Raw genomic sequence first — 25,801 nt, forward strand, 5'->3', positions numbered from 1 at the left:
CTGATTTACCTCTCTCCTCCATCTTAGATTATCTGCATGGAACTGAAGGTAACATCCAAAGTACAGAATTTGCAAAAGAATTATGCATTTTCATCAGACCTCAGTCAGACACTGAAATCTATCCAAAGAACAGAGATTACTGATGAAAATTTTTCTACAAGTAGGTCAGTGAGAAATTTTAAGATCTCCCTACAAAAATGTCATTTTAATAAAAGGAGCCTAAAGGGGTGAAAATTGTTTATTCTGTTAACCTAAAATTATTTCCTGAGCAAAATAGTATTCTTTTGTCAGGACTGTAAATTAGGATGGCCAGATGTTAACTTGCTTGTTATGACCTTCAACCGAGTACATTTAAATGAAGTGGTAGTCTGCTTTTCTGTGCCTCAGTTTTATCATGTTTATTACCAGTTTTTTTCTAAAGGTTCAAAAATACATGAAACTCAAATTTCCCAAAATCCAAACAATGGGATAGAAAAGGAGCTGTCTGACAAAAAATGTTCTTGTCTGTACGGTTGTTTTTTGTGTAGAGAGCTGTATACTGCTCATTCCAATGAAATATATTTGTGGTAGTCAATGCTCTTATGACGTTTTCTTGGAGATGTTTTGAAATTTGGGTGACAGACAAAAAATCCTTAGAGTTTCCTACTAAAAATATATCTGCTTTTGGAGTTAGACAGAAGCAAAAGCTGAAACAGCAGCTAGAGACTTAATGGACTACGAAACTATCTGTGATATTTAGGAAGGAATAGCTACAGTAGCTTGGAAATTGGCTTCATTTTTTAGAGCTGATTGCTAGGGATAGTTACAGCTCCAAACCCGAAAGTTTTAAGTGGACAAAGTGTCAAATACTGTGCTTAGATTCATGGGTACAAATGTAAAAGCTCTTAGAAGAATGCTGCTATAGAATTGTTGAATTCCTGGTAGACCTGATCTTTAACCACAAATTTATAACTCTTAGCAGAAGAAAAAAATCTTTGATCTCTTTTTAATGTCTTCAAATATCACATATATTACCAGGTCTGGAGAGAGAACTCTTACAGGACAGAAAAGACTTGCTTAGTAATTGCAGGAAAAATGCAAGGGCTTCTCTTTCCATAGTGTCAGAAGTGATGAGTGCTGAAATGAAAAGGGAATTCTGGGTGTGTGTTAGTTCTGCTCTGGGGTGAGGGAGTGAGAGACAGGGACCGTGCCAGGTTCTTCCTGGATCTCAATAAGAAAGGCCAGACATCAAATGGCTTAATAAAATATCTGCTTTAATAAGGCAGAATAAGAGGAGGAATATAGATAGCAAATAAATCTTACTCCCTTCAGATTCTGGGAACCATGTGTTTGTGCAGCATCAGATCAATCCCTGGATGGATTTCTCCACTCATGAGAAATTCTTGCTACACTTTTACATAAAGGAAAGGCCATGCTGGTGGCGTAATCACCAGTGCTGAGTGGGAGCTGCATACAGATGCCTCCGTTACAGTGAGGTGGCTGAGTCTGTCCTTTGGCCAAGGGGTTTGTGCAGCGTGGCACAGGCCTGAAGCCCACGCTAGACATTGAGCTCAGCACAGCCTGCTGTGGGAGCTGCAGGGGAACTGTTAGTGGATTGCTAACTCCTTGATAGACAATGGTCTCTTGGTCAGAATCACTACAATATTAGAAACATTATAAATACAATATGGTGTGGTCCTTAATTTCTGGAGGGCAGTGCCCAGTTCTTGCTCACAGATAAAATTTATTGCATACTCTCCTTCATCCACTAATTCCACCTACTCTCTTTTACTGAAAATACTATCTGAATGACTCTGCTGCCTGTGTAGGCCCTTCATCACTCTCCAGCACTAAAGTGGCAATTGTCTCTACAAGGGAAAGCAGTAGTCCGAAGATAACATATACTGCATGCATCATAATCCTCAAAGTAGAATGTGTGGGAGATGATACAACTCTTTGAAAGGGGCAATATGGTATTTTTAATTATTGAGATGATGCCTTTATTCTAAATTGCATTGAGCAGATGACTGTAATGTGATTTTAACATGTCCAGAAAGGTAAGTTTTGCAATTAAAAAACCAAAAATTACTTACATAAACATTTTCATGTAACAGATCATATGTTAGAATAATAGTATATAAAGCAGGTGATACACAGTCGAAAAGACTCAGTATTTCTTATGCAACTTTTTTTTGAAGTATGTAGATAACTCAGGATTCTCATAAAGGTTACCATGTGTGTCTTCGTACATCTTTAAAATAACGAACATGTACTTCCTAGTCCAGAGGGCCTTCCATGGTTTCACAACTCTAGAAATAACTCACACTTTAGCAAGGAGGGTTCTGTTCCTGTGAAGCAGCAGACATTTCGTATGCGTAACCGCCACTGTCTGATTCAAGTGCATCAATAACAATGGGAATGCACTTTTTTCACTAGAACCTGCTGCACCTACAACTGTACTTCTTAAATGTTTCCACAATTACTGAGTCTCCCTGCTTATCCTTTTGGAAAACTACTCAAAAAAAAAAAAAAAGTGCATATATATATTCTCTCCCCATTCTTTTTTGAGGGAAACAGGAGGAGAGAGGCATGGAACACCCATTTATGAAGGTATAGTGAATAATTGCGATATCTGTATGTTAATTGTGACATTTAAAGTATTGTTGTCTTCTAGATAGCTATGAAGGTTTAATACAAACTTCAGATGAAGTGAAAGCAATTTCAAAATAAATTTGAAAAATACTTTCTGAAATACTTATCCTAAAAGGATTACTTATGGTGACAAATGTCTGCTAAGATTAGCACAATAGAAATCATTTGAGGTTTAGAACTTAAATTGTAAGAAAAACCTTTTAGTAAAAAGGACACTAATATTTGATTTGTCTTGTGCTAAGTAGTTAGAGTTTATAAATCATTAATTCCTCTTGAAGCAGACACTGTAAGGGCTTCACTGGTCGACAGCTATTCCCTCAGTGCTGCAGCTTTTGGTTCTGGCACAGATCTTGATTTTTCAACTGAAACATATGACACAAATATATTTGTTGCCAGAACACTTAATTAATTAAGCCATCATTCATTCAAGATTAAGTGTTAAGAGTACCTGTATAGATGACATGCTTAGTGCAAGAGTTTCTTACTCTGGAATTAGTAGTGTTTGTTTGAAAACACTGTCACAGAACTAATAGTTGTGAATAGAACCAGTGTGTTGGAAATTGTGGGACTGCAAAGCATTTCTGAATATACCAAGACACTCTCTGCAGCAGTCAAGAGACTCAATATGATTACTGCAAGCATTCGTAAGGATTGCTCTTCCTGTAGCAGAAAGCATTCTATACTTCTGTCATTCTGGTAGTACTGATTAGTATTTCTTCTATGATTCTTAAATTTTAGCAAGTGAAGTTTGGCATGTGTCTTTACAAAAACAAGAGATGACAAGTGATCCTGCTTAGAATCGTCCTTTCCAGCTCTTTTAATGTATTGCTTTGAACTTTGTTCATGTCCTAGTTAGCCTTTATGGCTTTATTAACATTTTGAAACTAGATTGAGCTAGATCACTTCTATGAAGCAGTTGCTTTATTAAGCTTCTGTTTGCTCCATTTGCCGCAATTTTATCAAATTAGGCAGACCTCTCACAAAGTTGTCTCCACCTCAGTCAGTTCAGAAGGATATACGTTTTTTATTTTATATGTATAATGCTTGTCATATAACAAAGTGTTAGCATATCTTTCTGTATAGCACAAAATAATTTCCAAGAAATTAGGACCTTAGAAACAATGGAGATTACAATAGAAAGAATTCTGCAAAAATAGTGTAGGTTGTTTGACATTCTGCATATTATTTTGCCTGAGAGATTTCCAATACCCATAAAGGCATGTCTGAACAACCTTAGTATCCTGGCAGATTTTAGTGTCATTTATACCAGCTGCAGAAACAGCTGGAAGGCGATTTTGAAATCTCTTTAGAATTCTGAATGCTTTTATTACCACCTGACTCCAAGTAATTCTGTTGTTAGTGTGTATCAAGAAAAAAAGAACATCTTTTTGAAACATTCCAAAAGAGAAATGACCAGAAAGTTTCAGCTCTTGGAGAAAGAAATCTCTTCTGATGTGAGTTGTTCTGCATCAGTTTTCTCCCAAGTATAATAATCACTTGAAATCTTTGATTGCAATGGGATCAGCTAATGCTAAGACACCTCTGCAAGCTGCAATGGAAGCAGAAGATAGCTCATCAAATTCTATGGTAACAGCTTTCACCCAGTATTGTTTAATAGTTATAATCCTTTGGGCCTGTAAGAGAGATTCTACATAGACTGAATCCTGAAAAGGTCTTCCCTTTGAAGAGAATGGCCTTTTTAGTTCAGTAATGGATTGTCTTACAAGTGCCAAAAGGTTCTTTCACTACATTTTAGTCTTTGGATGCATATACTCCAGAGTTCAGGAGTAAACAATAACCTAATCAGCAAGGCAGCCTATTACTAGCTCATTCTATTATTCTTCTATTGTGCTCTATCTCTATAAGAAAAAAGCAAGGGGTCGTAGGTAAAAGACTTTTTTCTGTAATGATCAGTTATTTATTTTTCATTGCCTTTAACAGCTGTCAATGTGTTGTTTGCATTAAGAACCCTCAATAAATCTCAATTGATTTTTATCCTTTCCTTATCCCTTTTGAGAATCATTTGCAGGATCTTCAAGATTACTCCTATTCAACAGATAATGGAGAAGAGCAGACAGTCTAATCAGTTCCAGAATACTCCAATCTTCTTTCCTTTCTTGCATATACCTTTCTCTTCATTGTTTGTATATCCCTATCACAAGAATATATCAGAGCGGATGTCCGTACCTTCCTTATATTTGGAGAAATAAAGGAAATTGCTAAGTTTTCAGTGAAGGGTCTTTCTTCCTGATAGTTTGTTATCTTCTAGAAGCTAAATCTGGCATTGATTATTAGGCCTGGAAGGTCTTACCATCTAAAAGTGGTACTCTGTAATTTGTTCCTTATTTGTCTCTGGTAGTAATTTTTCCTGGGGAAAAATAAATATCTTTGCATACTCACATGTAGTGACCTGATTTGTACAAGAATCTCTTCTCCATCAACTCATGCATAGCGTTCAGGGTTGTCTACAAATACTTCTTTATTTTACACTATGGTAAGAAGGATGAACAGAGATAATTCCCATCTAATTTCCATTCAGGAAAGAGATTTTATTGTTGGCTTGGTAGGCTTCACCGGGCCAAAAGAACACTTCTCTGAAACAATCTGAACAGTGCCAGGACAATCACAGATCACAATAAGATCATGCCTTTAGTTGTTAGGTCACATGGCCTGTACATGCACTGGTTGGCTGGAAACATCTTACATTTAATTTATGCATTATAATTAGGTATTAGAGAATTAATACAGCTGATAGATAGTAATCTTAAAATCTCTCAACTGGTAGGGGAATCCACTACAAATATGTAGAGATGTCAGTAGGGATGGCTTCTTCATTGCAAAAGAGGGGCATCTTCTAGTAAATGGTAAATTGGTGTGCTGTTCTGTATCCATACAGTGATCAGTACAATGTTTTTTGGATGAATAACAGCATCATAGTGCACTGCATGAGCAAGCAGGGAAGTGCTAGATCCATCCATTATGTCATGACTCCACCTATGCAATTGTTGTGCTTGCCATAAAATAATTGTTACAATCCATTATCTTCGAGATCTTCAAAATATGCTGCCACATCTTCTTAACAGATATTTCTCTGAATATCTAAATAGGCAATTGTATTGACAGTATAATTCACCAAATATTAATCTGTGGTTGATGACATCAAGAAATGCAAAGATTTCTTCTCTAGAGGGGAAGAGCATCTGAGTTGGTAGGGGGATGTCTTTTTAATTCCACGCATTTCAGATCTATGCTTATCTACCAATAGTCTTATTCTGTTGTGATTAAGAAAAAGCAGTGTCTGAGTCACCACAGTCACTCCATTCTGGCTTGAACAGTATCAATACCTGGAATTCAGGAGCTTGCGAGTGTCTATTCTAGTCATTCTGCCTTTTTTCCCCCACATTGATTATTCAGGCCAATAGACACATGCATCATTCAGCCCTCAGTTTTCATACAGTGAAGTGTAATAACATTTGACTATTTAAACATACAGAACATTTTGGTTCAGGGTAGGAAACAGTCTGTAACCTTTACATGTGCTACAAAATGGAAATGGTTTCACTTCAGGAGGAATCTGTCTTCTGTGAGCACTTTGTTTCTCAGTGCTCTAGAATATTAGAGTTACTGGAAGCTCATGAGCCTAGTATACATCCAGCAGCTATTTCAGCACTTCATGCACCAGTTTGGTAGCATGTAAATTCTCTTCATCCTACAGCGTTTATCAGACTTCCATTTTAAATAGAAAAGTTAACTCAAATTTGGAATATTAATGTGATTCTTCACAGTCTTACTTGCTTGACATAACAATGTTCTTTGTTGTATACAGAAGATGGTGAGCCCTGATATAAGTGGCTTTGACTCTATTTACAGTCCTTTGTAAGTTAGAGGTGATACTTTAGACCAGATCTCTATATTTCTTCCAAAAGTTCAGATTTTCATTTAAACCAGTTTATTCACCTGCTCTTCCAGTGGTCATTTGTCCAAAAGTAAAACATTTACTGATCTTTAAGAGTATGTTTTTTAGACAGGTGTCTGTCAGGAATGACAAAATAATCCTGAACTGGACACAGAGAGAGAATAACTGAGATTCCATCCAGGCCCATTTTAGTATATTCTTTAGAATTTGATGAACTAGACTTCCCCAAGGAAATTTCTGTGAGGATACAGGTGATTTTTACTGTTTCCTTTAGGGATATTCTTTAGAGGACCTTAGTAAGTCTGTCCTTTGCAATACTGCATGTGCTTTTGCTAAAATATACTCATTGTTTTGGCATCTCATTCAGCTGCCTGGCTTAATAAAGCCATACAGCAATTTTACTTGGATTAGGCTTGCAAAATGCTTCTTCTGCTTCCATGGTATATTGATTGTAAGTTACCAGAATTGGCATACATACAGAGAAATATTCCGTAAAGACAAATTTGTTATTTTTTGGGTAGTTTCACCTTGTTCTGACAGTGGGTATACTCATATGCTGCTATGTGAGATTTCTTTGGTAGTATCCACAGACTTTGTATTTTAGCTCTTCTCTGGCTCTTCTTCAATCTGTGGCAATGTCAGGACCCTCTAAGACAAAAGATTAATCAATCTGTAGGGTAGTCAGTTCTTGCTACTCTCCAGAGTAATGATAGTCAGTAGCATGAAAGTATCATGTAGACGTGCATACTCTATGGGAAAACAATATTTTCTGTACAATGTGTTTGTTGCTGTTTTGATCTCAGCTCCTCTAGGTTATTTGTTATATGCAGTTCCTTTGATTCCTTTCTGTACTTTGGTAAGGGTACCAGGTTGCTCCTTCTGGTTGAGTACACTTATGTTCTCACACCTCACAACTCAGAGCTTCCTAACAGCTGATCAGGATGCATTGAACTGTTCATGACTGAATAGTCTTGGAAAACCACTTCATTACAGTGGTTCCTTTTCCCCTTTTGAGCTCTTAAATTCTTACTTCTTCTGCTTGTGTCTATGAAAGTGGCACATCTGGTGACAGTTTTCTCATCCAACTGCTGAAGTATACAGGTCCTTATGGCTGCCATTTTACATACTACCTTTATAAGGGCAGAGTATCTGTTCTTCAGTCATCCAAAATTCCTTCTTGAAGTGGTGCCAAAGTTCCAGAGTAGCTAGGCAATTACTCTTCCAGTACTCGTTTTCAGATCTGATGCTTCTTTGATTGAATTTTATACTTCAAGTTCTTGATTTTGTAAGTACTTTATCATTTCTCTTCACAGGTCCAAGTCTTTTGGTTTGTTTTTTTTTGCTTGTTGCACTGTGGGAATATCCAGAAGTTCAACTGACTTCACACAGCAATTGTTCAGATGGCTTTCTGGCTCTGTGTGGACTCGAGGAACTTCCCCCCCACGGCCAAAGCAAATTCTATTACATCTCAGGGCAAACTTAGCATCTGTATTCTATGGTATTTGGACATTAGCCATAAGGCCACCTGGAATTCTGTCTTTGCCTTCACCTGGTATTATGTTAGTCTCACGGTGTCCAGGGCTGTCTCAGCCTTCAGCGGAGCGATGCTGCAGTTGTTTGTGGGAGTGCTCAGGCCTTCCCCTGGGCTGTAAGAGGCAAAGGTAACTGTTGAGAGCGAGTCGTTGCAGGAATGTACATGCAGACTCAAAGAAGAAAGGTTACTGGTCAGTAACTGGTGTTCTTTGAGAGGTATCGTCTGCGTGTACATTAGTCTCCTACCTGCCTTTCCCCTCTTTCTGAATCTCTTTCAGGTTTGATTGTGCATTTAAGAGGAACTGAAGTGGTGGCGGATGCACTCTGCCCCCTGTGTCGTGCCTCAAGCAGGAAGAGGGGAGGAGCTAGAGCGCCCCTCCCGCCACACCCCGGGGCAGGCCACGAGCCCACCCACTCTTAGCCCATATGTATGGACTAAATATCTCAAAGTACAGCAGCCGTTCGTTGGTAGGTAAATTTTCTTTACTGTATTTTCACAGGTAAAGCAGTAGATTTGATTTTAAAAACAGTTTCGTTCATTGGCTCGAGGGATGGTATGCATGAGCAGTACGCGCACGGGGGCGTTTATACCACAAACTGCACTACACTGAGTAGCTCCCTGTCTCTCTAATGGTTTCATCTCTTGTCCTTCCCCCCCCGCCTCCCATCCTAACCTTTTTTAGATATTTGAATATTTTCACTCTGTTCAATTTGTCATTTCAATTGAGAGCTACACCAAAAATTGAAATTACATAAGTTGTAATAGTATTTAAAAAGTAAAGGGAAATAATGTCTTACACAATTGTAGCTAAGTATATGAAGTAACATGTAAGATTGTATTTACTCTTAGAAAATGAAGCTAGAATGTGAACTGGGTTCTGTAAGAATCAATTCTATTTTTACAATTATATTGGTTTTTAAAACTTAATAGTTACAGAAAAGCAAACATTTGAGTTTAAATGTTTTTTCCACTGCTGGTTCCTCATGTGTTGGTTTTGGGTTTTTTTCAACCACAGAAGCCTTGTAGTCATTTTTTAATCCACTACCTTTCCTGCCCATTAAACAGAACAAGTTAGATGCAGGGTATAACCTGGCTTAAACTGAAGATGTAGTTGTCTCTGCATGCAAATGCACACATGCAAATTCTGCAAGTGGTTATTTTCAAGTATAGTTTCTAAGAAGTGCAGGTTATGTGAGTTGAGGTCTGTTACAGAAACATGATTCTTACGTGTTTGTGCTTGGAGTTCTCTGAGATATATCACCTTTGCCTATATGATGGACATGCTATTACCAGTTTCTTAGAGTTGAAGCAGTTAGTGTTGTCTTGGCAGCTCAAAGAAATTTACAGTTGGTTTTCTGTGGCTTTGCCATTTCTGTGTTTTCAATAAGATTAGGATGTAGTTTATCTGGGCTTAGTTCCAGTCAGCAAAGTTCGGTCAAACTTGTAATCTGTGGTGCATGAGATACATGTGCTGTAGATGTGGATACACATAGATAAAATATTGTGAAGAACTCTAGTTTTAGAAAGTTACTGACTTGTGTGTAATATCAAGCTGCCTTTTCACATTCTGAGAAGAAAACCCAAAGTAAACAGTCTTTTAAACAACCTTAGATGAAAATTAATGTATGCAAAGGGGAAGAAAATGTGGAAAAACCCATCTTGTTCTACACAATTAATCTGAAGTTTATGGCTCCAAAACCAAGCATTTATATCTTGTGATAACAGGTCTTTGAAGTACTACTTTAATTAAAAAAAAAAAAAAAAAAAGAGAGAGAAAATTTCTGTTTATCTATTATTAGTGAGCAGTATTGGATTAATTTAATCAGTTTTATGCTTTTTTTCCTTTTCTTTTCATTCCAGTTGCTACTTTAGCTTGTGTTGTAGGAATAATCAGAGGAATGTATATTAGATGTTCAGATTCTCACTGGGAAAAGTAATACTGGCAAGGAGGCATTATGTTTTTCTTTTATTTAATTTTTAATTGGTTTCAAATAAATTCTTTAAAAAAACATGGAGTTTTTGTAACTACTGTAATATTTTAGTAAGTAAACATATTTTTGAGAGGTCTTTTACGCATGACAGATACGAGGTGCATTGAACTTTGCTGCTTTTGCTAGTATGTTTTTATTATGTAAAGAAAGACAAGCACGTGTGCATATATGCCCACACACATGTATATATCTGCCAAATTCAGAGTGGACAGGAAAGTTGTTTCAAGAAACAGACATGTTTGGAAAATATCTAATTCTGACTCTTCTGACAGCTCTAAGTTCCAACCCTTCCTCCAGGCATCTGAGGAAAATTGTTATGCTGGAGTGACCAATCCTTTCCAGTGATTAGTCGTGATTCCAAGACCTTAGCGTGCACTCTAGGAGGATACCAGTTGTACCAACAGTAGATGGGAACAGATTTTCATACAGAAGGAAACAAGTCTCGGCCCTTGCTGCACATATAGACTCATGGTTTGCATCTGATCTAGGTAGACATCCTTGTAGATTTTAGCTCAGTTTGTTAAATCATACAATAAAATCACTCACAATAAAATTTTTCTTGTTTATACTAAGACTAATATGTCAAGGTGGTTAGCTTGAATTAAGACTCCCTCCTTTGTCTTTCTGAGAGGAAATCAGCACAAGATGTTTAAAAGTGCACTTCTGTTTTGTGGAGTCAGTCTCGTACATGGCCTATACTGTCTTTACCTTTCTCCAGCACAGTAATTAGAAATTTTTTTGCCAGTCTCAGCCCTTAAAAAGCAGACTACTGCAGTGTTGGCACTCCCAGTCCTGGTGGTTTGACCAGCAAACACTTCAGTATTTGCACATCTCTCTGCGTGACTTTCCCTACTCATTTGCATAGATGAACTCTGCTGAGCATTGTACTTAAGTGCCTACTACTTTTTTCCCGTTTTAGGGATAATTGTCATGAATAGTAGCTTTTAGAAGATGTGAAGTACATTTTTAAAAAGGTCATGTTACAGGCTGCATGGATATGTTGAACCTCGAAGTATTTGATAGCTGCAATTTATTTCAAATGGAAAATGCCTATAATTAAATTTCCATTTAAAATGTAAGCCATTTATAGAGTACATTTTTATTACTTTCTTCCTTTAGTTTTGCATTTCAGAAACTAGTTGCATTTTTACAATTTCTTTTTAATGCATTAGCTTAGTATTTAGAAAAACAACAATGTAAAATGACTGCAATGCTGAAAACTGCAAATATATCTTCAAAAGACTACTATGTTCAGTAAAATCTCAAAAGATGAAAAGGTCTGTTTCGACACATTGAGATATGTACTTGCGTTTCATCCAAGTCACTTGACTACAGTGATTACACTCTGAACATAATCTTAACATCTCTCTTACTTTCTGCCTTTTGTTGGTGGGGGAAGGAAAAAATGAGTAGAGGTAATAGAAAATGTCGAACATGTTTTCATGGCATTTTAGTATTTCATTTTCTGATATTCTTAAATAATTTTAAGATTGATTACTTGCAAAGTTGTTGCTCCACACATAAGAATATCTTCATGCCTCTACATATCAGTGAAGCTTTCAAGCAATAAGAGAAAAGTGAGCATAAGACATAAAACCTTCACAAGAAATAGGGGAAAAAATCTGAAATTTATTCCAGGAATATATTAACATTTCTAAGGCCTTTCCTCTTTTTCAAACTGAATGTTGAACTCAGCTCTTTATCTTCTCCTTCAGTGCCTTTGCTTATGGGTATTCATGTTCTTGCATGGTCCTCAGTACGTGATTTTCCCCTTTAAATAGACAAGCCATAGTGAGCTCAATAGAGAAGATTCTAACTCCTCAATAATACAACAATGAGGAACAATTGGATTACTTCTACCTTTTTCTTTTTTCCTGCTTTGTATTTGTGTGCAGTGATGTGAATTTCTGGTTCATGCAGTATGTATGCTCTCTCTCATGCCATAGAATCAGGGTTAATCTTTAGTGAGCTGGGATCTAGAGTAGTTCAAGCCACATGACTAAGTAAAGGTTATTATGAGATCTTAATGTGCCAATTCCTGTATTCCTGAAACTCAGTGGTCAAAATGATGCCCAGTTTTCTTAGCAAATCTGTGACTATGCAGACTTTCTCTTCTTTGACATGTTTTTCCATATTCTCATCCATTATAATTTCTGCATTATGTTAGATAATCATAAATGAAAATTATCTCAGACACCCTTCTAGCTCTTTTAGCATGAGACCACAAATTGAAAGAAAATTAAATTGATATTTAATGTGGATTTTTGTACAACAATTCTTCTTATTTGACTTGGCTTCCTAAGGAAAGTTGTCATTATAGGTTTAAAAACATACTGCTATATGTTTTTTCCTTGCAGTTTGAAACGTACTGTCCTAGAGTAAACAGGATTTATTTGCAGATACAGAAGTTACATAATTTTACAAAGCTTGTTGTTTTGAGATGGTGTGTACTGGAGAACACAGCGTTTTGCATTTCTAAGCTCTATCAGTAGTTTTTCCCAGAAGCCACAATGGTCTTTTCAGTCATGTGTAGTTGTTTTGAGAACTTCTGGATAGTATGCATGTCTGTAAAAGAGCTTATACTAACTTACTTCTGTTTCAAAGTCCAATATAAATAAATGTATATTGTTTCATAATTAAATTTAATACTGATATTTGTTCAGCAATTTCAGTTATTTTAACATATTTTAAATGGTCCTTCATATGTGATTAGTGGTGCATATAAGGCAAAATAACTTCAAGTTTGCACTGTGCTAGAACAATTTAGCATGTGCCAAAATACTGAACATCCTTGTTAACTGTAGAATTATTTAACCAGTTTCAGTACTGAACATAGAATAGAAGAATTCCGTATGGATTCTGTATGAAAACCTGCCTGTTTATATCCTTTTTAGCCTTTCCCTATTCTTTCCTAATGAATGTTTTAAATGGTGACAGTGTACATGTCATATTCCAATGGCTAAGGTGTATGAAAAGTATGCATATGTATTTAGAATTATTTTTACAATCCTTGTATTATGAAGTAAATGGCGTATTGATAAGAAGAAAGGTATACATGTTAATCCCAGGAGTAAGTACCATAACACTGATTTGAAGGAATGTATTCTAATCATTTTGGAAGCATAAATACGTGTGACTTATCACACTCTTGTAGCAAAGTGATGCCAAAATAGGTCAAAAAGAAAGACAAGAAATACCATAGGACTGTAGCATCACAGGAAAGTAACAGTCCTCAAGACCTCAGCTCTTCTGTGTAGGCATTTAGTCTGATCCACGGTGACCATTTTTGTGTGCTTTATAGTACTTCTGCTTCAGTTGAGGACATTACTCATGGTCATACAGTATCTATGTGGAAGAGCAGTGTACAGTAGCAGTAAGAGGACTGGAGGAGTCTTGCAACCTTTCTCAAGTTTAAATTCCTGGCTAAGAGTGTGCTTTACAATACTTTGTCAATTAATGGATGCCTCTGTCACTCTGAAAAGGAAATAATTAATTACGCATGTAGAACTGCTCTACTCCATTATTTAAGTGAAGCAGCAATCAAGGACAGAAACATAGAGTGCCCATGACTGTAATAAGGCTTTATTGCAGGAGACTGCAAAAATTTACTAAGATAAGTAACCCACAAACCTCAGTTATCTCCAAAGATCAGGGAACTGTTCCTTTCATTCCAGAAAGGAATCTCTATTTGTTTCTCCTGTTCACTTACTTGCAGAGATTAGAGGATGGTATCTTAATGGAGTTACAAAATACCCCACTTTGCTAACCATTACCATTGTGCATTCTGTGAGCAGTTTTCTTGCGTATCATGGGGGGAGTGTTATCCCACAGAAATGTTGTCGTGGTTTAACCCCAGCCAGCAACTAAGCACCACGCAGCCGCTCACTCACCCCCCCACCCCCCACCCCCCCCGCATTGGGATGGGGGAGAAAATCGGGAAAAGAAGTAAAATTCGTGGGTTGAGATAAGAACGGTTTAATAGAACAGAAAAGAAGAAACTAATAATGATAATGATATCACTAATAAAATGACAACAGCAATAATAAAAGGATTGGAATGTACAAATGATGCGCAGTGCAATTGCTCACCACCCGCCGACCGACACCCAGCCAGTCCCCAAGCGGTGATTCCCTGCCCCCACTCCCCAGTTCCTAAACTAGACATGACATCCCATGGTATGGAATACCCCGTTGGCCAGTTCGGGTCAGCTGCTCTGGCTGTGTCCTGCGCCAGCTTCTCGTGCCCCTTCAGCTTTCTCGCTGGCTGGGCATGAGAAGCTGGAAAATCCTTGACTTTAGACTAAACACTACTTAGCAACAACTGAAAACATCAGTGTTACCAACATTCTTCACATACTGAACTCAAAACATGGCACTGTACCAGCTACTAGGAAGACAGTTAACTCTACCCCAGCTAAAACCAGGACAAATGTTTAGTAAGAAACAGTTACTAGAAACACACCACTTAATGCTAAACATAAATAGCCGCTGCAAAACCTTACCAAATTAAATTATAATGTATTTTCTCTGTCTTGAATCCTTCATATCAAGGGTGGGTGGCTATGTGAAGAGATGCTTGAGTTCTAGAATTTGTTTTAAATACAGGAGGAACTGACCAAAATTCTGTGACTTGCCCATTACAACTTAGACTAATGGCAGTTTCACATCTCTAACATTGAGATGTTTAAATTACCTCCACAGAAGGAAATAGATCTGTTAGTGTTATAGCCATTCACTGACTGAAATGTCAGGTAGCATTGCTTAGGTGCAGTGCCAAAAGAATACATCTGTACAGGTTTTGGACTTAGTGTATCTTAATGCGAAGGTGCCTGTATGAATTTGCAAGTATGTATCTGCAGTAAACATAGGGTCTCTGCACTGTGCCACACACTGTAGGAATTATTTCCCTGAGTTAATGATCTTTATTGGCCTTAAAATCAATGAATTTATATATGAAAGACTAAGAACTAAGAGAATGAATGAGGCAAGATTTTTCTGCACTGGTGAAACCAGCACTGGTCATGAGAAAATTCAAACAGATCTTAAGCAAAGTTTTTGATGAACAGTGTTACAACTGAAAAAATTTCAAGATTGGGCAGTGCATAGGAAGTCCAACAAGTAGTTTCAAGTTGGGAGAGAGAGGGAGCTGACTGAAACGAGCTCTTTGGAGCAAGAGATGGAAATAAATTTTATGTTAGACCCAAGGATTTCATATTTAAATGAGCTAAATTTAAATGTATTTAAAAGAGAAAATACAAATAAATAAGTAGAGAGGACAGGGCACCAGATCTAATCCAAAACGTAAAGAGACAACTGGGCTGACATTTTATTTCTGTGCAGCAGAAAAACATAATGTAATTGTTCTAGGACTTCAGTGAAATCTGAACAGGTTAGAATCACAGTTGAGTGCTTTTGAAGTAAAAATGTGTCTAGAGGAACTGACTGTAATGACTTCATTTCTCCTTGTCTACCTTGACACTAGAAAATAACTCATAAAGCCTATTTTAGGATATTAATTGTTAAAAATATCAAGCTATTTGTTGGTTGGGTTTTTTTTTTTCTGCAGGTCTGTAGTTTTGTTCTGGCTTTTTAAAATTTGGTGGTAATTTTAGATACTGTTTTCAGAGCTAGATAATGTATTTTGTATCCATCAGCATAATTCTGTTGATTTGAATGGAGTGACAGTGATTTACATAACCTGTTGAACTAGTCTCATTTTATCTTGAAAGCTTATCAGCAATGAAACAATACAAGAGGAGAAAGATGCACAAAAATTATTTAATGAAATTTTCTCTAGTTAAAATGTTATATAATAAATTTGCCAGTAAAGTCAGTAAAGCCAAATATCAGGTCCTAGGCCTAGAGGAATTCTCATTTGAAGACACAGAAAATTCAGTTCTGTGCAAAGCCAGTGGAGAATCTAGCTGGGCTGCTGGCAGCAGCAAAGTGAATATGAGTAGCCTTTTGTCCTCAGTTGATCAGGGTGGTGCTTCGTTTTTTAGATACTTAAAATGTCAGTGAGTTTTATGGTATAGAGTTTTGTGGGATAGAGGGAAAGTAAATAAGCTGAATATCAGTCTCAGGTATTTTTCCATGGGTTTGAAAGGTCTAAGTGGTAGAATTTACACTTCTAAAATACAATGAAACCCAAACTTACTGCCTCATAGTCAAAGGTCTTCTTACTGAAAGCTTATGTTTCTTTACTATAACTAGAACTTGATAGAGAATTATATGTCTGCTTAAATACACTGATGGAATGGCAGTAATAGGCATTTAATTATTGCTCAGTTTATTTGAAGCGTTAGGGTGTATACTGATTTCTTTATGTTTTTCTAGGCTATCACATGACATTTTTTTCCCTGTTAACTGAAGTATTATTGAACTGTAGCAAAATGAGAACAGAGGAAGGATTTTTTTTCTCTATAAAACCAGTTGGAATTTGGTGGGGTTTATTTTATCTGAAGATAAATGCTTCATTAGAAAAAAAACCACGAAATCTCTCCCTCCTGTTTTATACTGACAAATTTTTCTTGATGTAATAATTTTTAAAATATATACAATATCAAGCTCTAACTTTGCCACACACCATTTTTACACTGAACTTCTCTCAAGTATTCTCTGAAATTTGTAGCTGTTCAAAGTCAAGACAAATATGTTTCTACATGATAAAATAGAGGTGCCACCTCTAAAATAATTTTTCTGATGCATATCTATGTTATTGAAGCAAACATTTTTAAGACTTAAAATACTTTTTACTACCATAATTCATATTTTTTCAAAACGTTAAGTCAAACTTAATAGTTCATCTGTGTACGGATCTGAGACAGTATATGTGTTGTTTTCTTGAGCTTATTCGAAATGTTTGTATAACCAGAAACTTCTGGTAATTTACAGCCCCAATAAGTAGAGTGCCATCCTCCAAAGGGATAGAGTAAAAAGATGAATATGATTTTAATAAAGACAAGAGATGACACAAAAGGGGAAGTGGAAGAAATGACTAAAGAAAGGAGAAATAAAAGCAGAACCTTTGGCTTTGCCACTTCAAGTGATCCTTGGGTATGCATGATGGGACTTGCAGGCAGACACAAGTTTATTCTACCTGCAATTTGGAAGAGGCTGTATATGAGCTTTCTCTTAACTGGAAGTTACATAGCAGTGCTAAGCCTGCAGAACATACACCTGAGAATTAGTCTAAATTGGTAGTACTTTTTAAAATGTTCTGGACAGTTTTATGACCATCAACAATATTTTAAGCTTTCTTTAATCAGTATATTGCTCAGCTCTAATTTGATGGTAAATAATAAGCTTCTAGCCAACAGTCACCAAAACAGTTCATTCCTCCTCAATATAATACTCCAGAAACATAAATGTGCCCTAAACTTTTTCAAATAATGAGGTTTCTTTGCTAGAATAAGGATAGCTAAGTAATTGATCTGACTGATTTCTGCAGATGGTTACTTTACTGTGTAATACATGAGTGTAGTTCATGTAACACAGCTGATTGTGAGCTCCAAGCAGACATTCTGTTGTTGTGCTAGCCCACAGCAGAGTGTGAAGGATAAGTGATATAATCATATTGAGACTAAATAAATTTTCTGCTTATGTCAAATTTTTGTCACAGTTTGAAAGCTAGTTTAAAATGTTACTTGAAAAATGAATGCAAATCGAATTGAACACTTCTCTAGTATCATGAGTTCCCCAGTATTGTAGGTCACTGAATTTACATGACAGATTTATTAAGCTTTCTTAGTCCAGCCTTGGAATTGGTATACACAGTCCTACTGAGATGTTATAGGGAATGTAGAAAAGATGATTATAGATAATCTTTTGTGTTGCTGTGTGAAGTGTATTATTGCATCTTTTAGTAGATAAGCTTACAAATATGTGGTTCTTGCTTTTTTCAGGCTATTAAAAAGTGTAGTGCAGAAACCAAAGTTACTGAAGTGGGCATACTCTATTAATATGTGTCAAAGCATTATATTTATATCTAAAATAAACAGTGGTATAAATGAATAACTGTGAATTCTTGTTTTCCGTTTCAGGTCAAGAGATGGAGAACAGAATTTCAGTTTCCATTTCTAAAAATACTATGATGGATACTTGAATTATTCTGTCATATGTTGGTTATAAATAGTGTTTTAAAATCTTTTTTAAAAAAGCTATGAGTGATTTTACAATTCCCTGTATTTATTGTGTGCATCTCTGTTTTTAAGACATTTCAAGTCTTCAGGTGTTTTCTGAGATAACTGTATCCCACGTATTACTTGTTAGATCTGACAGGATTCATGTTCTCTTTCAGGAGACGCTGATAGATTGGTGTGATGAAAAGGAGCTTAATTTGATTTTAACAACTGGAGGAACAGGGTTTGCACCACGAGATGTCACTCCAGAGGTGAGATAGTCCTGGAATAAGAAAAATCTGCCCTTTGGTGTAGACATGTATGAGTCTGGGGGAGGGGGGTGATATTTCCTCTGTAACTTTACTTTGCAGTATCTCTGGACAGGTCAGGTGATACACAGCTTGGAAGCAGAAAAAGCAGTAGAGAATATAGCACAAGAGAATTAGTTTAACCTTGGGGTCTGACGCAAAATGATTTTCAAACTAAAATGTGGCATAGTGTAATGGATTTCTAGTCCCCCTAAAAAAACAAAATTCTAATGGCTTTTGGGTGTAATTTTCCTTACCACTGCAGTACAACACTGCTAAGCAAAAATTTGTTTGGCTTTTTTTGTGTCCTGCACAAGAAAAAATGGGATAAGAGAGATCCTTTAATTGTCCCTTGCAGGCTACTGCATTGATAACTACTGCATTATAGGTTAGAGTGTGAGGCAGATAGTAGGGGGGAAAAATTCTGTGCAAAGCTGCTATTGATTTGCTTGACACCACATTGTCAAAAAAAGCTAAACAGGTACAGAGATGGAGGTAACCTGCACCAGTAAATGTTGCACAGGAAATCTGGTTACATTCCACTTATAAGGAGCTAAGGTAAGGAAAAAAACCAAGAGGAAGCTTAACCTAATAACCTCATGGCCATGAGTTGTCATATGAAATGACTGTGTGATTGATGTTGAAGTATTTTGGTATTTATGGTTCCAAATTAGATTAATATGAAATTTTAAAATCACATACTTTTTTTGGTTTGCTTATGTTCACTAAAGGGCAGAATTAAGCTTGAGTGCCTGAAATATTTATTTCTATAATTTAACATATTTAGATTTCTCTTAAGTACTCATATAAGTTTTCAATTGCTTAGAGTTGATTTGAGTTCATTACAACATTCCTACAATGCTTTTTACTTACAAATGTGTTCTGTCAACCACGGCTGCAGTTTAACTTTTTTCCATTAGGAATCTAAAAATATTTTTTAATTCATTGCATAACATTTGTGTAACTAAACAAACATATAAAGAAAATGCTCCTGTATGTTACTTCTGATGTTTTTAGATTATATACTAGAAAACTTGGGTACCTAAAACCTAAGGGTCTGTGTATCAGAAAATGAGGACAGTATAAGGTGACCACAGTGTGCTAGCTAGTGGAACTGAATTTGCAGATCATTCACTGTGCTAAAGCAACACAAAATTGAAAAGTGCGTTGGCTGAATTGTTCTCTTACTTGCAAACTAACTTAATGGTTTTGAAGATTGTATTCCCAGCACTGTGTAAAAGGAGGGCTGAACTTCTGCTTCAGTTTTCCTGATTTATTACCTTTATGCAGGGTCGAGGCTAGGCAGTAGTGCCAGAGGAAGCATTGCAGCTAGTGCCAAAAATTAGCCACAGATTCTCAAGCAGCATTTGGGACAAGAAATAAACAAATGAGAACTCTGTACATGAACACCTAGTATTTTCCTTACGTTGCTTCATTGCTTGTACTCAAACTAATTAAGACAGTTGGTGATGATTTGTTTGATTAGTTTTGATGTTACAGTGAGCCATTTTAAAAATTATCTGAGTTGTTGAAGTGTCTTTAGACTATATAATAAAACCACATTGATATAAAAATCATTAATAACTTGTACTAAAGAAAAAATGCCTTGTTTTTAAACGTAATAGTATGCAAGACTTCGGTTGGTTATAACAGAATTAAGTGTTCTGACTGTCAAATTATTCCCATACTTCGAAAGAATTTATATAGGACAGTATTTATTCACTTTTCACTCATTTAAGTTGGATTAACTTGCAAGACTAAACTTAAATCACAGTGGAGAGATCGAATCCCAATTTTTATTATGAAGTGGCAATGATAAGGTTTGTTCTTATGATAGGGTTTATTAGATCATTCATTCAAACAAATGTTTTTAAGGGAAGAAAATTAGTTTGCCAGTATGTGTCATAGTAAAAACATACAAAGAAGCCTAAGCTTTGGCCCCATATTTTATGTCTTTCGGGTCAATGGGAGAGCCAATTCAAAATGGAAAATTCATTATATCGACATGAAATATGCAATAGCAAGCCTTCAGGAACACTTGGATTGATGTAGGAATTGGTTTTAATCTCTTCCGTGTATGGTGTTCGTCCAGCATGCTCTCCTCTCATTACTGAACTGATAATGAAACAATGTGATCATGATGACATTGTGCTATTGAGATGTCATCTTTAAGACATAATTTTAAAACTGGTAATAATTGAATCTGATACTGGAAGACATTTTAGCATTTTTCCTGAGAGTAGGGAGAGTGGTCCCTCGGGTCATATTTCAGCTGGAATGATTCAGTCCTACTTCTCCTTTATTCTCCTGTACTTTCAATTAGAAAACAAGTTTTTCTGCTTTCTTTTCTGAGCATAGATACATAATTGCTATTGTAGTGTACAAAATAAACTTAGTTCCTGAGAGTATTTACAGCCCAAAGAATTAATGTTAATTGAATTTTGTAATTATTAATTAAATTGAAATTAAGTGCCTAGCATAATGTATCTATTAAAAATAACTTCTTGAAACTTCAGAAATTTTTTCTTAAGTTTAAAAAAAAATTACTCAGTTTCCCCATTCACTTTGCCTTTTGAACACTATATCAGAGTCATACCAAGTTATTGCAGTTGTTTCAATGATGTGTAATGACTTTTTTTCATATAATGGAATAGATGATTTTAGGAGTATTTGCAATATCTGATTTTCCTTACCTATCTCTGCTCCCTAAATTTATAGCTTTGGTCTAGTCGGTGGGGAGAAGCTTTTGAGTTAGTTGCTATGAGTCACATTTTGAGGGGCAAAGGTGAACTGAATTAAGCAGTGTGAATATCCTTCACTTCCTATCTACACGACTAGAAGTGATTAAATGCATGTGGATATTTAAAAACCAAAATTCACCCAATGGATGGTTGACTTTGAAGGAAACTGTGCTGTAGATTTTATTAGTGAATGCTGTAGTTCTTCATCTATTATGGCAGTTGGTAGTAGTTTGCATTTGGACTAAAGCCAAAGTGTAGGCTTAATTTTGTAGATACAACCACATTTTTTTTACAATCTTATTTTGCCTATAATTTATGGGGGTAGTCTTTAAATCCATACTGGAAATGCTCATACAGTCTGCTTGTTGATTTAAAAAGTGTTTCTTGCTGGACAGATATCAGGGCTTTACATATGGCCCAAGTTAAGTTATTTAGGGAACTTTTGTTTTATATTTCCAGATGCAAACATTTTTTCCTTGGAACTACAGTACTTGAGTGGTAGACAGTTACAGTTCTTACAGAATGTTAATGATAATATACATTCACTTTTATGAAAAAATTTAAACAATGTGGCAGCATTTTTATCAATCACTAGGTATCCTTCTGAGATAGAAATGTATTTTCTGTATTGCTGTTGGTCAGTATGAAGGAGAAGGCAAAAATCTCATGTATACAGGTGCTCTGCGCAGTTTTCTATCTTCTGTCTTCTCTACTTTTACATTTATTCTTTTGCAAAATTGTACATCCAGAAAATTCACTTTTCTGCCCCCTAACAAAGTCTTTGAGCTGTTTTCTTATCCTTCGTCTCTAGTGTGGCTCACAAGTCTTGTTTGTCCTGCTACAAGACTAACTTTATGTACTTAGATAATACCAATAGAAGTCAGCTTATTGTACCTCAAATGATGCTAGACATCCTTGAGCTGTGTTGCTATGTGTATTCACAAATAGTTCAGCCACACTGCAGATAATTGTCAGCCCTGAAATTTTAAGATAAGACTTTAGAAGAAGCATAGAAGAGCTCTCTTCCATCATGTAAAACCAGACAGATGTTTCCTTGCAGTCTTCCTCCTTTTCCAATGCTCTGGAAAAATTATGAATGCTCCTTTTGGTTCTTGCTGATTATGTTCTTCAATATTTATAGACTGGTTTTAAATGTATTTAGAAACACACTTCATTTAATCTGACAATATATGCATATTTGTTTATTCTTTCATCAAAGTTCTGTAGTCCATGAAAAGAAATCGTTGTTCTCTGGAACTCCCTCCTATTTGTCAGTATTTTTCTGAAAAAAAGCATGCTCAGAATGAACAAAATACTCCAAACCTAGCCACACAAAAGCCCTGTTTGGAGAGAAGAAAGTCTCTATTCTGCTGTGATATAAATTCTTTGTATATTCAGTTCAAAACTGCACCAGCGTTTTTATAATCATTACCAATTGTAGATTTTCTATCACCTGGCTTTTCCCAGTTCCCTAAGGCATCTTTCACTGTTGCTGTTTCCCACGTTTCTCCTTAGAATTCAGTGTGAGTTTTTCTTCAAATTCCATTTTATTTCCAAAGACTATTTTAATGTCTGTATCCTTCCATTTCTCTGTCCCAAGTAGCGTTGGCAACCCTCCTAATCTCTATTATTTGTAATTGTCATATGTTCTGTCTGTTTGTTTGCTTCCCCTTCAACTTCGTTAATGAAATAAGATGCTTGTGACACAACAGGTTATGTCATGTTATAGCCATACTCTCACAGCCACACGTGTTCCCCCCAGATTAACCCAAATCCACAGAGACATTTCAAATAATAATTTCCATTTAATAGGAAATAATTTAAACTAGAAATAGTATGTAGGTTTTTTTGTCCTCCCTGGTTCAAATAGTGCCTTTCCAGAGCAGCGTGATTTCTAGTATTGTTCATTGTGGATATGGGAGTACTTCTGTTCTTCAGCAGTATTCAACTCATAGTGCCATACCAAAAAATCTCAGTGTTGTCACTGGGCCAAAAGAAACTAATTTTATTTTACAAACTGTCACTTCAGGATGGCTCCATAGTGAGGAAGAATGAACTCTTCATCTCACATTACTCATTTTGTGGTAGGGATACTATGAAATTGTCCAACCTCTAATTACCCAGGCTGTTGTTTCAGTTTTTCACCCTTCAATATTCAAGGTATGCTGCAATTTAATAACATTTTCCAGCATTTATTTTTGTAGTCTGTTTTAAGACTGAAGTTTTCCATATCTCTTATTGGAGGTCTCACTCCCCATGAAGTTTGATTTCTGTGTAGAGCTATTTTATAATGAAGTGTGCTGTGTATGTATGATGTCTGATCCTCTAACTCACCATCAGACCTTTTGAGAACTATTGTTCTCCATATTTCTTAGAAAATTATGTTTCCAACCCGGCTTGCTCCTAAAGGGTCTGAATTACAAAACCTTGCCAGGTGCACGTAGGCAGCAGCTATGCTTAAATGGGATAGACTGCTCTGTGACAGGCTTCTTCCAAATTCTGTGGTACTCTGTTAAATGTTTATCAGCAACTCTAGAAGGTACCATTACCTTTTTCTTAATCCTCAAGACAGTTCCTAGTTTATATGATTAGGTCTTTATCCAGTTTGCTTTAATTTTTCAATAAAATGTATTATTTGAAACACTGTATTTAGTGTTATAAAAATCCAAATATTATGTGCCTTATTCATTTAGTTAAAAATTCTATGATTAGATTTTAAATCTTGTATTTGGAAGGCATGTTATTACAGCAGAATTGATATATTTAGTTGCAGAACACTTTTCACTAAACAACTATTACGAGTTTCTTGGAGAAGCAGCGGTATACAGATTATTTGCACTGCACAGTACACTGTCAGATTACAGAAGTACCTGTGTCTTGGGAAATTCCAAACCGATTTAGGTGACTTACGAAGTGCTAAGACGTGCACTCTCAGGAAAACTTGGTAACACACCAACATCATGAAGAGCTTGGTTGTGCTATCAACTTCAGTCACTGCATGGAAACACCTGTGAGCTGCCAGGACAGCTATAGTGAGAAATGTGAGAGGGAAGGAAGACAGATCCCATTTCAGCTCCATTTACTCGAATATCAGAGGTTACACAAAAAGAGAAAAGACGCCCCTCACCCCACCCCCCACAAAAAAAACCCAAAACAAAATAAGGAGGAAATATACGCAGAGAGCGCCTTCCTGAAGAATGCTTATTTTGATAAATAAAGAGGGCTTGGTAAATTCTTGATATTCTGCTACATAAACAGCAGTGTTGAACGTGTTTCTTTGTGTATCCAACTGAGATACTGGATTAAAAGAATCTATGTGTCTCAACTTGTTTCTGTCTAGATTTCCCAACACAGAGAAGTATAAAGATGGGAGGGAAAAAAAGGAATAGGAATACAGAGCATACTTCTGTCTCTGTATATGGGACTGATGTGTCTAAAATGGAAAGCTGCATGTTTTTCTGACATTCCCTTTTTAAAAAGCTTCAAATGTCACAGTGGATACAGAAAAAGGTCAAAAAAAATGTGATGGCTAGGAGAGGTGCTTTCTGTGAGAGTTACACAACTCAGTCTGTTTAGTTTATCATAAAGAACACTGGTTTTTTACCTGTACTTTCTTTGGGAAATAATAATGTAAGGTACCAACAGCTTGCTTAGTCTACTAAAGACAATTTTAATAATAGCTGGTAATAGGAAGCTCAAACCAGACAAGTTGAATAAGAAAATCATCATAATGGCAGGTTTCTATGTGTTTGGGTTGGTTTCTTTGTTTAACAATGAGAGATTAATCACACAAATTTCCTAAAGAAGAGCTGTATTCTCCATTTTAATTCTGTCAAATCAAAAGCAATTGATTGTGGGAGAGGTGGCTTATAAAACTCAAGTTATCTTGTACTCCATGCAGAAGTCATGGATGACGTTTAATGAGTTATCCTGTGCGGAAGGCCAAACTAGATGATAACCTATTGTAGCCTTATGTTCTGTATATGTTAAATGAGAAGATAGTTTGAATCAAATGGATCCTGAAATTAATAAATAAGCAATTTTGTTTCCTGCATCCAAAAAGATTACATTAATTGCTTCTCTGTCTCTTTTTTGGAAATGCAAAACTCTGATAATATTGGCTGAGGATGCTGGGGCAAATATCTTTTAAATTCTTTAACTAATGTATTAACCTTCTGTGTAAAGTCATCTGACCATCATATCCAAAAGATAATACTAATAGAATTCCTGTTAAGCAATTGGGTATTTTTGCCCATTTGAGAATCAACTTTTATTTGCTTTATTTTAGCTTTCCTTAATACTCTCAAATAGCAAATAGAAGTTCTGTTTTCTCTTTCAAACATGTATGAAACATTTGCGAGCTCTGTTGAAAAGAAGAAAACAGTAGTAAAACAGCAGTAACGGATTTGAATGTTTCATAGAATGAGAAGCTAAGCCATAGCAATGAGCCAGGAAATCTCACTTTTTTATCTTAAATTTTGCAATTAAGTTTTTTATTCCAAAGTAATTTCAGAATGGAAGTTGGAAGAAGACTCAGCATATCCTATGGGTGGACAAATGG

General features: G+C 36.0%; 1 protein-coding gene across 9 annotated transcripts in view; it reads left to right on the forward strand.

Annotated features, from left to right (window-relative positions):
• The window catches only part of GPHN (gephyrin), a 312,554-nt gene that overhangs the window by 143,618 nt on the left and 143,135 nt on the right, over window positions 1–25,801 (forward strand). For all 9 annotated transcript variants that reach the window (XM_075030425.1, XM_075030431.1, XM_075030426.1 and 6 more), the window contains one exon: window positions 18,371–18,463. In XM_075030425.1, the coding sequence (XP_074886526.1) occupies window positions 18,371–18,463 (93 nt within the window). The remainder of the gene's footprint in view (window positions 1–18,370; window positions 18,464–25,801) is intronic.

This window comes from Buteo buteo, chromosome 6 (assembly GCF_964188355.1).
Source record: "Buteo buteo chromosome 6, bButBut1.hap1.1, whole genome shotgun sequence".
NCBI classification, from domain to species: Eukaryota; Metazoa; Chordata; class Aves; order Accipitriformes; family Accipitridae; genus Buteo; species Buteo buteo.